At 45.8% G+C, this 17,622-nt stretch overlaps 1 protein-coding gene across 1 annotated transcript in view; it reads left to right on the forward strand.

Annotated features, from left to right (window-relative positions):
• Nucleotides 1-17,622, forward strand: part of FGF18 (fibroblast growth factor 18) — a 68,572-nt gene that overhangs the window by 21,352 nt on the left and 29,598 nt on the right. Inside the window, exon 3 of the mRNA XM_005144161.4 lies at nucleotides 5,254-5,434. Within this exon, the coding sequence (XP_005144218.1) occupies nucleotides 5,254-5,434 (181 nt within the window). The remainder of the gene's footprint in view (nucleotides 1-5,253; nucleotides 5,435-17,622) is intronic.

A 17,622-nucleotide genomic window follows, 5' to 3' on the forward strand; every position in this document is an offset into this window, starting at 1 on the left:
AATTGGCATAGAGGAATGTTGCCAAAGTCATGGAAGCAAAGTGGTTTGTTACTTGCCTTTGCGGACTTGCGAGAGATCTGTCTCGAATATCCCCTTGTTGACCTTATTGAGTTAACTTTCATGTGTTTAGAAGGTCATGGAGAAAATCATTAATATTAGGTTGATTTGATGGCTGAAAGGTAATAAGTATTTCCTGCTTATCAGATGGGGTTTGAAAGGACTTTGAATAGCTTGATTTGTTTATCTTATGCAATTGTTACTGCCCTCAGCGAGAGGGATTTTGTATTCCGAGTTCAGTTTGGGGAATGACATATGGTTTGCTCTCTGATGAGGCTTGGAGGCTCTGTAGGATAAATAGCAAAAAAATCAGGAAATCCTGAAGTCCAGCTCCCAGCTAACTTGGCCATGCTGTGGGCCTTGGACATCTCATGCTGTAACACTTTATGACACGAACAATAATAGATTAACATCCCCTTTTACTGGAAAACTTAAAATAGAAGAGTTGAAGTGCGTAGAGGCGGGTTGGATGGAAAGCCAAATCCCATAAACGTGGCTTGGCACCACGAGGGTTTCATTGACCTTGGCGAGGTGTGATTGCTTTCCGTTCACAACAAGGCATCGGTGTTTGCAGAGATGTGGCACAAGCTTGTGTAGGACCAACATCACAGTGCTGCTGTCAGAGGCTTTTGCTGTTCTTGAGTGTTTCTTGGATTACTTAATGGTGAAGCCTTAGGCTGCATCAGCAAAATGGTCTTTGCCTTGCTCTCCACCTGGGGTTTCACAAATAGGAGAGTCGTTCTTTAAGATGAAGGATGGCTGTAAAGACATTTAGAATGAAATCCACTCATTGTTTCAGAATCATTCAGCAATAAAACCACTTGAGAATGTCCCAGTGTGGGCTGTGTCTGAAGACAGATACCATTTCTGGTTTCTGTGGCTGTGTGGAAAGGAGGTAGGACTAAATGCTCCTACCTTGAATGACTGAGCAAGTACAACAGGGGGATGGGAGAGCTGTTTCTTCTGAGGAGTGAGGCATTTCTGATGCTTTGGTTGCTTGAAGTGCTGGTTGTTTTTAAAAGGGATGTTGTTCATTCCCTTGCCTAGATCTGTATTGCCACCTGTATATGTATGATGTCTGTGTAGCTGTATGTTATCACTGAAAGACACAGTGACAAAGAAATAGTAAAAGGGTGAGGAACTGACTGGAAATGAAAAAAGCGTAAAAATAAAAATGAGACCAAATTTGATGCTCCGTTTTAACAATTGGGATTTTGCAGACCGTAAGCTGTTGGCAAAGAACGAGATGGAGTTACATGAAACCTACTATCCTGAGATGCTGAAGTTGTCCTGCATAGAGGGTGACCCATACCAGTTGGATATATTTGCAAAATAGACAGCATTATAACCCCAAATCCCACAGAATGCTGAAGGGGATAGGGTGATGCAGGAAATCCTTTTCCCATCCCCAGGGAGCATCTCACAGGGTATGTTGCTGGTTTGGAGCTAGAAGTTGCAAGCTGCTGTTCATTTCAGGGACCTGTTGTGCTGAACTCTGGATCCAGGTTCTTTGGGTTTCGCTATGTATAGCACGGACATATGGATGATCAGATTGAAAGGCCAAAAAAAATCAGGTTGTCATTTTGTATATCATGTTTTTGCATGCAGTAATAATGTATTAATAGTGAGAAAAAAGAGATTTCCTATTGCTTTGGTGAACAGAAGTTGAAGACCTTAAGTTTCTGTGTGGGAATGGGACTAAAGACATCTCTGCATTCGTTTTTGTGTGGTTGTGATTGTTATGGAAATGTGTTTAGGGGTGGATAGACTTGGTTTTAGGTGACCCTCTTCAGTGAGTGTTACCAAAGGAGGCATATGTTACCAATTTTTCTTGAGATTTATGAAAGAGTCTCTCTTATGGTATATACAACTGGACTTTCTTATCTCAGCAAAGTTAACTGCTTGAGGGAATATACTCTTTAGGGCAGGGATACTGTGAGAATGGATTTCAATGATGATCAAATAGGTTTTATCTCATGAAATCGACACTGCATGAAATTTTATTTAGAGTATTGATGCTCTGCTGCGGGCCAGATGCAGCCCAGGCTGGCACAGCTAATTCACCTTGGCCACACTCCAGCAGAGCATCCTGTTTCAGCAGAGTGGTTAAGTCTGAGCTTATCTTTAAGCAGCAGCTAAATCCTGGTGGTTTCACTGCTCTGGACCATGGCTTCTTGACCAGGGGACAGATCAGCTGCAAGAGCCTGTAGCGTGTTCCTCCTTCAGGATTTCTTTCCTTGGGTTAGAGCTGGGCCTGTTGCTGGAAAAGTGATGGAGTGGTACCTGTTTGGGCTGACTTTGTGGGGTTTGTGTTCCCTCTGATCCCTGCATATCCGATTACTGCTGGGCTTGGACAAGGTGTTGGGGGTGTAGGTGATGATGACTGGGCAGGAGATGTCATCCCTCTGGGCTGCAGTGCCCTTCTTGACAAGGTAGGAAATGCTTAACTAGCCGATCAGGGGCAGGAGAACTGCAACAAACGTGTGCAGGCTTGTGTGTGCCATGCTGGGAGCAGATCACAGCACAGGACGGCTCCATGGGTGCTCCAAGGTCCACCCAAGCAATGCGGCTGGGGCCTCTGTGGTGTGAGTGCTCAAGAGACAACTAAAGCAGAGAATTAAAGCATGTTTTGGAAAACAGATTGCCTGTTCTGTTTGAAGTTTCCAGGAAAGCAAAGCAACCTGCCCTTCCCCCGCTTCAGATCCCACCTGTTTTGTCTTTTTTTTCCCCTTTCCTAGAAAAATGTGAAATTCATTAACATGTGGTGAAAGCAATGTAGCGACGTCATCTTGATTTAAAATCTGTTTTAAATCTTAAAATGATGGAGCCAGAACCTTAACTGCGAATAGCCTTGCTTTTGTGGGTACGAGGCAGGCTGTCAATGTTTTACTTGAACATCTCTGCTCTTAGTAGTTTAGCATCCTTTGCAACAATATAATTTGAAAAGAAAGCAAGAAAATCTGTATAAAGAAAAGAAGAAGAAATCCATATTATTCATATCGAAAGCTGAGTCCTACTTGCTGTGCTCAGACACAGCCGTGGGGCCTGGGGAGAGAAGGCAAGCAGAACCTAGCCTAGTGACAGGGATGAGCTTGGTCAGCATCCCATGGTGCCCTCCTGCAGGTACCAGGGCTGCTTTTCCACTCTCATCCTCAGTGTTGGGTCACAGCTTCTTGGTGCCCTGAGAGGGGCACCCCCTTGGGTTTCTGAGAGGGGGAGTATTGCTCCCATTAATTGTGCAGTTCTTGTCTGTCACCTCTGTCATCACCTCAAATGTCTGCTTAGACCCTGAATTTCCTTTTCCCAGCCCATGCATTTAGCTCCTGCAGTCTCCTCCTGACTTCTGACCATAAAATGAGTTAAATCACTTTCCCTTCTAGGACTTGGGATTCAAATAGCATAATCCCAGCATTTCATAAAGGCAGCAACATCCCTGTGAACCTCATTGCTGTTGCCACTGTGTTGAATATAATGTTTTTGTTTGGGTTGCTTAGTGAAGGTCTGGTGCTAAGCAGCACTGCCTGCCCAAAGTTTTCCTCCTGCTGCTGATCTGTGTGTCTACTCGATAACTGGAAACACTAAAAAGTTCTGTTTGAGGTTTTGCCTTTCAGGGAGTATTTGGCTTCAGAGTATTTGCTGGTATGAGATGACATATGCAGGAGACTGAAGTGGGGCTGTTTTGTGTGTTGTAGCCACTTGCTCTTATGTGTTTTAGCCTGGAATAGACCTGAATGAGGATTTATTGACCGTTTGTCATTTGTATTGCCAGCTCCATCCCCACACCAATATATCAGAATGCTAGGCTAGGAGGACAAGTGTGCTGTAATGGGAACGCGTTAGGAGGAGAAGTAGTAACCCTGCTAGGAGTAAATGTTGGTCCTGTGCCAGTCCCAAAGCTAGGCGGCATTAAATTCTGATGTGATTCTTATTTTATGGTGGGTTTTGTCTCTTACATGCAAGTGGTACCCAGCTTTATAGCTTACCAACAATGGGTAGACTTTGACTGGTCTTTGTCTTGTTCAGATTAAATATTGTCTATCGTGTGGTGTGTGTGCCACTTGATAATCTTCTGCTTTTGGTTTCCAATTGATTTATTGTCCTGTGAAGGGGGTATGCCACCAAAATATTGTCCATGTGGGAGTCTGGAGTTGGCAGCCTGGATGCTGGGATGCAGATGCTTGTGGGGACAGATCATGAAGCCATTTCTGGGCTTTCATATTGTTTGGGTGTTAAGTGCCTTTGGGGGTGTGTGCTGCCCAGCCTCCCCTGAGAAGGTCTGGGTTGTCTGGTCCCTAACCTTGGGCAAGGCAGGATGAGTCTCTGGAAGCAAAAGCAGGAATCCTGTTTTGGTGTTTCTTGGGAACAGTTAAGATAAGAAACAAGATCTTCAGAGAAGTGTCAGAGAAAGTTTCTGGTAATGCTTTAAGGCTGTGTTGAACTAAGGTTAATTTAATCCATTGGCAGAAAAAGGAGATGCAATGCCCAAGTGAGCAGACCCCTGCTGATACTGGCCTCGTGGCTGGACATTGGTCCTTGTGGACACAAGGACACTGGTCCTTGTGATCTCACCCCAGGCCATGGCCCGGTTGAGGCGGACAGAGGTGCATCTGTGGATGGTCACCAGTGAGTTGGCTTCACTGAAAAGCAGAGCTGGCAAAAAGTTATGCCCATGTGCAGATGACACTTTGGTTGTAGAAGGTTTTGTGCCTGTGCAAAGCTAGAGTCCAGTCTGCTGATGTCAGCATAAATAGTTATTTTTCCCTTGACTTTGTACCTGCAGTTGATCGGGGAAATAATGCAGCTGGTGAAGGTGAAGCACAAAATCTCTGAGATGGAGTTGTCCATCCTCTTTCTCCCATATGTGTCTGTGTATCCTGGTAGAACCTATGCCTATGTGATAGAGAGCCTAATTTATGGCCAGTGTCACTGACCAGGATTAAATCAAAGCAGGACTGAGCAGAAGTTTTTACTCAAGAAAAGCCCTACAGTTTGCTTGTAAAACCCCAGGTATGGCTTTCTGTAGAGAGCCAGCTCTGGTTAGAGTTACATGTTGAGTGCTGACACTGCAGCTGTCAAGGGAAGGGCAGCTATGTGCCATGTGCCCGTTGGCAGGTTGGTACGTGGTCTTTCTGTCCAAGATGCTTGTTTTGTCTCATGGTCTGTTCTGTTTTCTCCTCTCTCCCCATTCACTCCCAGATGTTTGCTGCCGAGGAGAATGTAGATTTTCGGATACATGTGGAGAACCAGACGCGAGCGAGGGACGACGTGAGCAGGAAGCAGCTTCGGCTCTATCAGCTCTACAGCAGGACAAGTGGGAAACACATCCAAGTGCTCGGCAGGAGGATCAGTGCCAAAGGAGAAGATGGAGATAAATATGGTAAGAATATTTACTGGGACCCCCCAGCCTGTGGGTCAGAGGCTTTAGTCCTGGATGTTGGGCTGAGGACCTCTTGGGAGAAAAATAAGAAGAGCAATAAAAGAACAGGATAAAAGGGGAAAAAGCCTTTCCAGGTTAAGAACATTTGTTGTGTCGGAGCAGGCTGTCAGCCCAGCTCTCAGCTGCAGGCAGTTCCCACAGTCATGTCCTGCTCCAATTTATTAGTGTATGATGGTGCTTGAAGGGAAAAACCTTTTTCTGCCCAATGGATGAGCTCAGTGTTGTCAACAGTAATTCATGCATGATACCCCGGTTGGTGATGGGTGATGCTCTTGCCCCATGAACTCTGGGCTCGAGTTGGGTGAATCCAGTGCTTCAGTAAAGCACTCTCATCTTTCTAGATGGAGGGATATTGGGTTTGAACTGGAATTAAGCAGACATCAGAACTTTGAGAGTACCCCAGAGCATAAGTTGAATCTCAGGACATGTGGATCCTGCATGGACCTGAATAATTGGACCATTGTCTGAGCTAGTGCCCTGTTCCACTACTCTCAATCTGACTTGCACACAGGCAACATGCTACAAATGCTGCTAGCAGTCTGAATTATGAGAGAACTCTATAATTCTGGTACGTTTCGGGATGGTTGTGGCAGGAATGCTTTTGTTCAGGTTGGTTGCTGAAAGGATTTTATGTCTGTTCAGGAAACTGGTTCTTTAATGGATGCACAGCCTGTGTGTTCACACATTGCTGCAGAGGTGTGTGTGTGTGTGTGCATTAGCTGGCATCACGTTCACATGAGGCTGATTTCACGTGCAGCACTGGTGAGGTGGAGGTGGGCTGCGATGATGGCAGGTCAAACTGGGAATGGTTGTTCCCTCGGGGAGCTGCAGGCAGGATGAGGTACACAACTGTGCCTGGCATGGGGGCAGCTGCTGCCAGCGTGATGCCATGGGAGGTGACAGCAGAGACAGCACCTGGCTGGTGTGAAACGAACCCCCACGGCTGTTGTGGAGGGTTGTTGTTGTGTGCAGTTACCCCATCTCTCAGAGAAAGCCCTGCCCTGAGGTCTCATCAACTTGGTCCTTTGTCATGCCCAAATTCCCAGATAAAACAGGAGTGGAAAGTGCCACTTGGCTGCTAATTATTGTGTCATTTTATTGCATTCATCCTGTTAAGGTTTGATATGTAAACCAGTCTCTGTGTGCTGGCTGCTGGCTTCCCAGGAAACGCTCCTGCCCACAGTGACTGTCAGGTAACGTGATGTCGTTTTCCTCTCCATAAAAGAAGGCAGCATTTACAGTGGGGTGCAGCAGGGAAGTGTGCCCGTGAGCAGCTGACAAGTGCTAATTTATGTGTCAAAGCCCATCTTGTCCCCTTCATACATATGCAATCGTGTCTGAACAACAAATCCTCACACAGGAGCGTGCTTGCTCGTGACCGGTGGTGATGCTGCACGGTTGCAGAGCCTCACATTGCCCTTCTCGGTGCCTGTGTCTCTTCTTGCCACCAAATCCTGGTTGTTGGCATCCTTGGACAAGCCGGAGTGCTCTGCTCATTTGCTGACACCCGGCCTGCTCCCACCCCTGCGCCTCCTAATAAAACTCCTTGAGGCGTCAAAGCCTTCCCATCCCTAACAGTGCTGAAAGGTTATGGAAATCTGTTGTTCATCATCTTGCTTGGCACGGGAACACTCAGAGCATGATAATCGGGGAGACAGTGAGGTGGGACACGGAGGTCCAGGATGTGACCACGCAGAGCTCCTAGCTGTGATAATGAAGGGGGGAGAGATGTCGGAGTTACTGAAGTGAGAACCATCTGTGTTACAGCCAAAACTGGATACAAAGGCAATGACACAGGATTCATTATGTGCTGGGAACCCCTCCCCCCCGCGGCATTATTATGGAGTAACCTTTGATCAAGACCAGAGAGAGGCTTAAACCAGGTCTGGGGATCTCAACAGTTGCAAAGTTTTGATCCACATCTCTGTCTTGCTGGTCGGATTCTCCTCTGACAGAGGACACCTTTCCTCTCATGCAGCAGATGGCTGCCTTTCCTCCTGCCCTTTTTCTCTTCAACCCTCTTTTAGTGCCTATGCTGGCACGGTGGGTCAGAGCCATGCTCAGCAATGGGCAGTGCCCCGCTCCTGTCTTGGCCACATCACCCCACTGCTTCTCCACTGTTTTAGCCCTGTCCCCACTGGCAGAGATGATGCTGGAGGTGATGCGGATTGATATCCTAAGGATTGCAGCCTGGGGAAGGCTTTGGGAGGATGAGCAAGAGCCAGTATCTGAGAAAAGAGACGTTGAGAAAGGTGCCCATGAGCAGGCTCCAGCCCCGAATTCTCACAACTCAGTCCCATTAAGAGAAGGTAACATTAGGCAAGGGTGACACAAAGTCACTCTTAATGGGGGAAGCTTTGTGTGGCTGGGGTCCACAGTGCTCATCACCAGCAATTAGCACCAGCGAGCTGTAAGGATGAGGGAGCTAATAACACTTTAGCACCTCTTTCCCCTCTCCTCCAGTACATTCACAACTGGTTAAAGAACAGTGTCCATGTGTAGAGATGCTTTTTTCTCTCTCTTTTTTTGCACATATACAGCTTCCAAATGGCTGGCGTGGGAGGTTGCCCTGCCTTTGAAGGGAGGTTCGTTTTATTGCGAGGTTTTATTGACTTCTGTAAAACTTCTCACCTCTTGGGAGAAGAGAATGTCCAGAAAAGAGGGAGGTGGCAGCTCTCAGGCAGTGAATTGCTCATTTCCAGGCAGCCACCCTGAGTGCAGCGAAATAACCTGCCAGCCCTGGTGTGGGGGGAGAAGGCTGAGGGAATCTGCCCTAAGGAAACCCCTGGGATGTTTAACCCAGCGTTTGCAAATGCCATGTGCAAGGGAAAATGTGTGTGCCGCAATGCATGGTTTTGTTGGCATAATGATTCCTGCATGTGATTTTTGGTTTGTGCATTCTTCAGGGCCAAGATCTGGCCCCATGTGTTGAATTATTAAATAGCAAATTAAGTCAGTTAATAGAATTAATTGAGGCGATGTAATTCTTTTAATCAGATGGATTTGAGCCCTTCTCAGATGAATTAGAATCCCTTAATAGATAAGTCAATTATTGGACTAAATGGAATCTAATAATAATGCTCACAACAATGCTAATTAATCTAAATACACTTACCTATCTCCCAAGGTTGGGGGTTTTTTTAGGCGTAATTGATGTTCCTAAAATGCTCTGAGATCTTCAGATAACAGATGATCTATGTGAGCAAAATATTATCTCTTAACACACTATAAACTAATTAAAGGACTGATCTATTTACAGATTGCATTTTTACTTTAATCTCTTCACCCTATTCAGAAAGAGTTTGCACTGGCCCAGAGAAACAATATTCCTGCTATAAGCTTATTATTACTTTACAGGTTCCTAAGTGGTCCTTTCATTCAGAAAATGAAAGGGGGAAGGAGAAAAACAACCATTAAAGTGCGGACAAAAAAGAAAAGGACCTGGAACCTTTATATTCTACCTCTGATAAATGGTACAGATAGGGAAGAGAGGGATCAGTGACCTGAAACCTTAGATCCGTTCATTTATTTTCATTTCACAAAAGGCAGAAGACATTCTATCCTGTTTGCTCACGATCTTTGTATCCGGCGCAGTTGGGGACAGAGCTCTCTTGGTTGGGTGAAGGCATTTTTTGCCTCATTTGTATTTCACAGCCATGTGATTTTTGTTTTAGTTTATCCCCACTGCTGTCCTGTGGGGCAATGGGAAGTGATAGCCATCAAGAGAGGCGAGGGGGGACTGAGGGGTCTTGGGGCTTGCCCTCTCTGTGGAGGTAACTTATCATGGCAAGTGCTTGGGTGTCCTGAAGGCTGGGACACGGTATAGGTCTATTATTAGTCTGTAAGTTCCAGGTTGCTGTCTGGTGGTATTTTGTCCATAGACCTACTCTATCACAGTTTAAACAAAACATGTTGGATCCCCTAGAAGGTTATAAATCTTTATAGAGCTTCTTGTCTGCAGGATGGGCTTTGTTTGAAGGTGAGGGGCAGCACACAGGTATGACATTGCTCCTTCTCATCGTCTTCAGTCACCCAGGGGATGGACCTTGAGCCAGTGAAGTCCAGTTGAAGACTCCCCCTGAGCCCAGTACGGTTTAGCTCAGGACTGAAGATGTGCTCCTGGGCCAGGAGGTTGACAAAGCATGGGTTTGCTAGCAGGGTGTCAACAAATATGGGATCAGGCACACTGAGGAGGAAAGGAAATTCAAGAGGTGGTGTGCATGCAGCATCCAGGCATTACCTCTGCATCCTATGGGTGTTCCTGGTACAGGATATCACACCCTGAACAGATGTGCAAGGAACTTAGGGAGATGGGTGGCTTCTTCCTGGGGCCACCCCAGCCTGGGTGCAGCACTGCACAGCTTACAGTCCTGCCTCCTGTTCTAGTGGGAGCTTCCCAGAGATGCCAGTGGACAAGCCCATGGAGAGCCCATTACGGCTGTCTAGACATCAGCCACACTGCAGGCCGCCAGAGATTTCATTTGTGGTAGAAGTGGGCTCTGTTCCATGAGGAGGTGTAATATGTGTGGAAAATATTATAGTGAAATAGCCTCCTTTAATTGACTCTAAAGTTTACAGGGTTTCTTCCTAGGTTTGGGTAATCCTGTGCTCTCTAGAATTAATGGCTGACATAGCACTTCTTGGGGCTTGGCAGCCTGACAGCTAATTTAGAACTCCCTAAACTCATTTCACTAATGACTCCCATTTGTTCTATCTCAAAGCCTGGAAACAAATGCAAAATACCAGTGCCATTGTCCCATCTTTAGCAAGTCATTCTCTCCCCTTGGTATTTCTGGCACCTTAACAGCAAGCAACCCTGGGAAACCTGATTAACCCTTTCCCTTCCTGGAATAGTTAAAAATCAATTTTGATCCCCCTCCTGGGAAGTTAAAAACTAAATTCATTGTGGCTATAAGTGCAGAATTAACCGGTAAGAAAGGCAGGAGGTGTAGCCCAAGTGAGATTTGGGTTAGTTAAATACAGCTGTATTTCACAGGCTGGATGTTCTGAAAACTCCTTTTCTTCCCAGGAACCAGGTAGGTCCAAAGGGGCTGTCCTGCACAGCCCTACACCCGGCAGGAACTGTGATGTGCTTTGTAATGTATTCCGCTGACCCATCAGGATGGCTGTTTCCTATTTAGAGGAGGTATCGCTGCCTCCAGTCTCTTCCCATTACAGTTTTGACATGACAACAAGACAAATAATTTTTTTAAGAGACCTTTTATCTTCTCAACCATTTATTTTCACTTACTTAGCCCGGGGGCAGAGCTGACCTCAGCGCAACGGATGATCATTCACCATGGCAGCTGTACAGTCATATGGGTCCTGGGGACTGGCCTGAGCCGTCCAGCTGCTGTTTGTGGCTCTGTTTTTTCCCTTCTTGCCCAACATCTTCTGTTTGCTTTATTCTATTTTGATTATATTTTTATTCCTTAAATGTCTCCTGTTCTCATCTGCAGCAGGGCAGGCGTGGGGATGAATGGACGTGCTGCAGCCGGCTCCTGCTTTGTTGAATCAGAGCTGGAGCTCTGGGGCTGTACTGGGCAGCGAGGAGCCTGGGCTGCCTTCACCTTTCAGGCCACTGTGAACGGCTCAGCAGCTGTTTGAATTGGCATTTAAGACATCTTTGGTTTTGATTCTGCCGTCCTGTGCCTGTGCTGGGGTAGGGGAAAACTCTGCTTAGGTGGGATGAAAAGCTTGGGAGGAAAAATCCGTGCCTTTTGCTTTTTGATTTGCAACAAACCTATTTCAAACAATGCATTTGTTGCCAATTTCCTTTACTTTTGGTTTTGATAACTGCTAATCCAAACTCCCACTGTGGCCAGCTTCACATCTGAAGTTCTGCAGCAGTCCCTGTTTTGTACATGTAGTAACAGCAGAAGCTGTTTATCTTCCCTCTGACACTACAGTGATTTTTTTACTTCCTTACTTCTGGACCTTGAGATAGCTTAAAGAGCCTTGACTTTCATGGGGGAAAAACCATCATCACCTTTTAGCTCTATGTCCAAACTTCAAGTCTTTGTAATCACTAACAAGGGTTTGGAAAACATAGGCCTGTCTGTCAGTAAATATTAGGGGCCCAGAAATAACGAGGAGAAGTCATTTTGAGGTCTGCTGATAAGTTGTCATTTTTGATTTCTGTGTGAGTGGGAAGGGAGCTACAAAGTGAAAAATCTTTATTTCCATGCAAGTCATAAAAAGGTTTTTGTTAACAGTTTGTGTGTGTACAGAATTCTGTGCTGTGATTTAAGTGTTCCCATTAGAAATGCAGAATAGGAAATAGGATCCCATCTGTGAGCAATTTAAGAGGAAGTGAGACAATGGAGTCGATTGCTGCTTCAGTTTAGATAATCAATACAAATATTATTAGTATAGTGATTTATCTTCCAAGACACTTTATGAAAATGTGAATGCCAGACCCTGAAGACAGGTCAATATGATGTTATCTGTTCCTGCCTTGCTGTGATAAAGCTTTTTTCCCATGTAGCTCAAATCAGCTGCTTCACTAAATGTTCTTCCTTGGCTGTGATGAAATAACAGAAACAAAGTTAAAGCTTCTCTTCCTCTTCCATAACTCTGAAAATGTGCTGTGCATATTAGTGCAAAGATTGCTTCTATCTGAAATTTGTACCTGGGGTGGATACAAGGAGATGATCCTCAAGGTCCCTTCCAACTCAAACCATTCTGGGAGGGCTCCTTTGAGTTTATTGCACTTGTTTTATGTTAGTGTCTATTATCAAGCCTTGCATTGTGGTATTTGAGGTTTTCCCATATCTAAGCATTAGGCCAGTCATGAATTCGAGTCTGGATGCAATTAAAAGTACCCTGTGAATGTTACAGTCTTAATTTCTGAAAGGTTTTTAAAATTGCTTTTATTTTGAATAGTGGAAAGTAAAAGTTCATCAACAAACTGTCCTGTAAATGTTGGCTTCGGTGTACATTGCCATGCATGTTTGTCAAGTGGCCAATGAGATTTGGCCTTCATAAGACATGTTTGGAGGAAATTAGAAATGTCAATAATACTGTTAAGAACATGCTTAATTAAAGACAGGATGAGAAATTCAGAACTTGGTGTGCAAAGAGCACTCTTCTGCTTTAAGATAACGTGGGATCTCACAAGGTTGCATTTGAGACCTGAAGTCAGTAGCTTGCTTTGCAGGAGACTTAATGCTGTTGGCCAAGCCACTCAGGTGGAGCATCCCAGTTTAGGCGGTGGGACACTGAGGCTGGGCTCTCAGCAGTGGAAAGAAGGACCTTTGCTCTTCACATACAATGAAGTGGTATAAATTACATCTTCTCAATGTCCTGATGTGTCCTTCCTTCAGCCCCAAACCAAGGGTTTGCACCATTTCCTCACCTCTTAGGTTTGCTGTCAAGATAAAAGCATTGCGAATGGAAAGATGCTGAAGGGATGGTGGTACTGGAGACCACATCAGTAGCTTGGTTAGAAGTAATTCCCTGGTGATTTTAGATGCTGTGAGACCATTCCTGTTTCCAGGTTGGGCTTTCCTCAAGAAAGGTGTTAGACTTTCTGAAACACTAAGGCACTTCCATCGCTCAGATTTCACCTTGGCTCTCGTGAAAACCAGGTAGTCAGGAATTTCCGCAGCTGAGAGGTGGAGCACAGCAAACGTTAACAACACCAGGAGCATTGCGTGGCCGTCTGGAAGAGGAGGGAAGAGCCTGGTCCCCTACAAAACTACACCGAGCCTCAGGCTCAGCAGAAAGGTGGAAAATAATGAAGCCCCTAAGAGGAGAAATTGCTGATGTATGACACTTGGAAATGTGGAAGAGTCCAAAAAGGGAGCTGGAAATACCCCCCAAAAATGACTATCTGTGGCTTGAACGAAATAGTGTCCGATCAGCATTCAGAAACCGCTGAATTCAGGCCGTTCCAATACTGGCATTTTCCAGACTGCCTGCCAGTCGGATGCAGAGGAGAACACGTGTAGAGTGTCTGCGGTCTCAGCGCTCGCTACAGGGGAAGGCAAGCTGGAAGTGAAGGGAGGGAGAAGGCCCAGTAGAAAAGAAACCCTTATATTTCCTTACTGTCAGGAAGAGAGGGGATGTTGGGGTTGGAGGGAGATGGTCGCGTGGCTGCACTCTGTGAGCATCCCTTTTAATGAGCTGTGCCAGCAGTAAGTAGCACATGCGTTGGTCCCTGATGGATTTTAAGTATTTTCTGAATGCTCATAGCAGATTCATGCTTTTATGGTGACACAGGAGCTGTGGCCTTCTAAATGTCCCCTGAGCTTTGTGTCCCTGACTTGTGCTGTAGCCACTTTGGGGGTATTCCTTTGCTGATGCTGCTTGGAGTGGTTGAGCTTAAGGAATCACTGGGTAGTGCTCAGATTTATTCTGCTCTCAGATATGAGAGCTGAAATGAATGCCTAAAAGGCCTTCTCCTCCTCTGCATTCACAGCTGCCAAAAAGGGTACCTTTCTTCCCAAAGCAATAAGAAAAACATCCAACCATCTGCCATGACCCTGCCTTCTTCTAGCTGCAATGTGTTTTGGGTCTTCTCCAACAAGCAGTTGACTGGATGGCAGCAGTGCTGGCTGGAGGGAATAAGCCCCAGGTAGTGCTGTGGAGAGGAGTCCTTCTTCTCTGATGCTGCTTGGTGGCTTCTGATCCTCATCCAAGGGCTGGGCTGGTGGGATGGAGAAGGAGCAGATGTTGCGCCTAAGCAGCATGATGTTGACACAAGTCACTGGCATTTGAGCATATGGTAGGTGATGTAGGCTTGGGGTCCTGGCTTCAAGTTGGCAGGGCCGGTATGGTTTGGTTTATACATGATGTTCTTGGAGGGACAAGAAGGAGAAGAAACGGGTGGTGGGATGTGCAAAGGGAGCTTCAGCAGCAGGGGACATCAAGCACAGCTGCTGGCAATGGTGAGGACCTCAATGTGCAGGGAAGGGCTGAGAACAGGATTGCATGCAAACACTAGATAAATATAAAAAGATAATGTTCAAATGGCCCCAGTGCTTGTCCAGGGACAGTCATGGGAGTCGCAGTGTGTCCATGCCCCTCTTTGGGTATGGGTTTGAGTGGCATCCTGACCACAAAGCCCCTGCTACTGCTCTGGCAGAGTTTTGCAGGGGTGAGAGCCGAAGCAGCATGATGGGTGCTTTGGCTTCCTAGTTTCAAATCACACAATGTGGTGATGCAGAGGGTGAACTTCACAGCTACTGAAAGCTGGTCTTGTCCTGTTGGGATCAGCAACGTCCCATGCTCCAGCAGGGAAGGTGCTTGCCTAAAGGCAACTTCAGTATAAATCCCAAATAACATTTCTGCTGGTTGCATGGAGGGATCACAGGGCTAGGTCTCTGTTAGAACTGGGGCCTGATTATCCTCTTCCATACACTCATGAAACTCCACCGCCTTCCGCAGAGCCATTCCTGGAGCTCCTGTGTGAGACTGAAAGGAGATTAAGTGCCCAGCAGTGCTTCCCATTCCTCCTGTGTCTTGCACCTTTGTTAAGACCTTGCATTTCAAACCATTTTAGCCAGTGGGAGGCAAATCAAAGCTGTTAGGTTTTAGCTGGTGACAATGGTCCTGTGCTGCGTGGTGTGCCCAGCCCCTTGCCTTTGTGCAGCATTTGCTCAGCAGTGATTCTGGCCTTTATTTCATTTGCTTCTGCATCTGCATTTGTAACCGTTCTTTTTTCAAGTTAAGTTTCTGACTGGTGACTCATTAGGAGCAAATAGGCAAAAGGATATTGACTTTACACCTACTAATTTGGGGGTGCTAACAAGCAAATGTAAGAGCTCTATAGTTACCGGGTGAATTGTTCCACCTAGGAAGACTGGAGGAGGGGAGGTGAAAAGCATTGCAAAGAAACTGTGCTTTTGTTCCCAGCTACCAGCCTTGGTTGTTCTTGCAACCATGAGTTCAGGTGAGCATTTGGCGATCACTGTTGCTGTAACCTGTTTTGGCCTTTGCCACGATTTTCTAGAGCTGGAACTATTAAGCCTGTGTGGACACAAGAAGAAGCTAAGATCCTAATAAGAAGATGCTAAATATGTTCACTCAGAAATGAGGTGCCCTTTACACAGCTGGTCCCTTCTTCAGTTAAGGAAAATAACCTGAAACAACTGGTGTTGCTGTAGAGATGCAAAGTTTGAGGTGCACTTTCATTGCTCTGTTTTATTCTGTTTACTGCATCAGACAATGATGTGTAACTCTTCCTGCAGCATCTGTGAGTGCAGGGTGGTGGGTGAGTCAGGATGCACACTGCTGCTGGTGCTGGTGTGCTGTGTACTGCACTCAGAATAGGAGTAAGAGATATATAGTAGCTTTAATAAGTAGTATAACAGTATAGGTACTGACAGTAGCACACATCAGCAGAGTGGGATGCCTGTTGGGTCAATGTGAGTCAGTGTGGCTCTGTAGACCATGGCTGCAGGGACAACAGAGGCTCATGGTCATGGTCATGGGCAGCTCACTCCTGCTGATGTCTGTTCTCTGTTACATTGATACTGGGGCCCAAGTCTGCTGCAAATGGGTCTGTCCCTCTCCAGCCACATCTCTGACACAGTGATGTGCACCCTTAGGTGCAAGACAAAGACGTTGTCTTTCTTAGGAAGAGCACCCTGTTGCAGGGGAGCTGAGGAGCAATGATCTCTAGCCCTGATGGTCCTGCCTGGGGTAGGGGGTTGAACTGGATGACTTCTTGAGAGCCTTTCCAGCCTACATAATTCTGTGAGCATCTTTCAACACAGGTTGTCCAAACTGAACTGGCAGGTAAAATCATCAGTGGTCCATTGCTTTGAAGGCAGTGGTTCTCTTTCAGGATGTGTTTAGTGGGACCCTTAGGTTTGTCTCTCCTTTTTCTCCTTGTGATTGCTGTATTGAGATTTTAAAGTATTTGTATTACTTAAAAAATCAGATGTAGGCAAAGTTTTCTATTGTACCACTTTGGTCCTTCTGCTCTTTCCCTCAGCTTGGGGTGACTAACTTACATATGTAAAGACAATACCATCTGCAGAGGGGTATGTAAGCTGTAGTTTATCTTAAAAGGTGCATGCTGTGGAGAGGAGAGGCACACTTTGTACTGGTACAATAGCCAGTTACCATCTCTACTCCTTTCTGGACACAAATCTGTTTATTGTGTACTTTGAGTGGAAAGAAGGAGTCCCAGTCCTGCTGTATCCGATGTCAGGCTCCCTTTCACTGGCTCTCACTCTGCACTGTGACTGCCAGCCTCACTCCTCCTCCTCCTCCTCACTGCCTGACCTGTCTGCAGCCAATATCTGTCTCTCAGCAGGAGGAATCTGAGGAAACGCAGCAAACTTCAGCTCCTGGGGCTAAATTGTTGTGCTTTGTAACAGCAAACTGTGTTGAACTAATTGACAACCAGCTTTAAACGTACCACGATCAAGCAAATACATTGATTTATTTTTTCCTCTCTAACCGAGTGTTAAGCGGCTTCCAGCTTGGTTTCCTCCCCAAGAAGTGGATAACTCATCTATTGTGTAGTAAAACTGATGGGCAGTTTTGACCTCTATACAATCCTTTCAGTATGTTGCGGGAGGAAGGAGTTTCTTATACTCGTATGAATGTTTGACCACTTAAAAAAGGCAAAACAACAAAAGCCCAACCCAAACCACACACAACAACAAAAGATGATCCATTTTCTCTGGATGTCTTTGAAAGAAGCTTAGTTTAGAGACAGACTGGAGAGAAAGGCTATTGATTTTGTTTGACCTCCAAACAGACTGCGGTCAGTATATTTTCCCTGTTGGAAGCTGTTCAGGGCTCTGAATTTCCATGTCAGCGTTTGTATTCTGAAGTGCATTGGAGCTTTTGCTGCTTCTTCAATAAATAGCAAGCTGTAGGGGAAGGTAGTGCTGGTATATATGTGTATTTCCCTCTGGATCTGCCCTTCCTTTTCTTTCTCTTTTCTGTCTAACTCAGTTGTACTGCTGATTAAGCATTTACAAGTCGTTTCCACAGAAGTCACACAGGTTAATGGCTTAAACTGAGACTACAAGCAACAGTTTTGTAATCCCCGTCTTGCTTTTTCCAGTACTGAGCCCAGGTCTTTTCACAGTCTCTTGCCTGCACTCACTGCTGTACCTGGCGTGAGGAGAGAAATGTCTTTGTGTACATAGCAATAAACCCTCTAA

The sequence above is a fragment of the Melopsittacus undulatus genome, chromosome 10, assembly GCF_012275295.1.
Source record: "Melopsittacus undulatus isolate bMelUnd1 chromosome 10, bMelUnd1.mat.Z, whole genome shotgun sequence".
Lineage (NCBI taxonomy): Eukaryota > Metazoa > Chordata > Aves > Psittaciformes > Psittaculidae > Melopsittacus > Melopsittacus undulatus.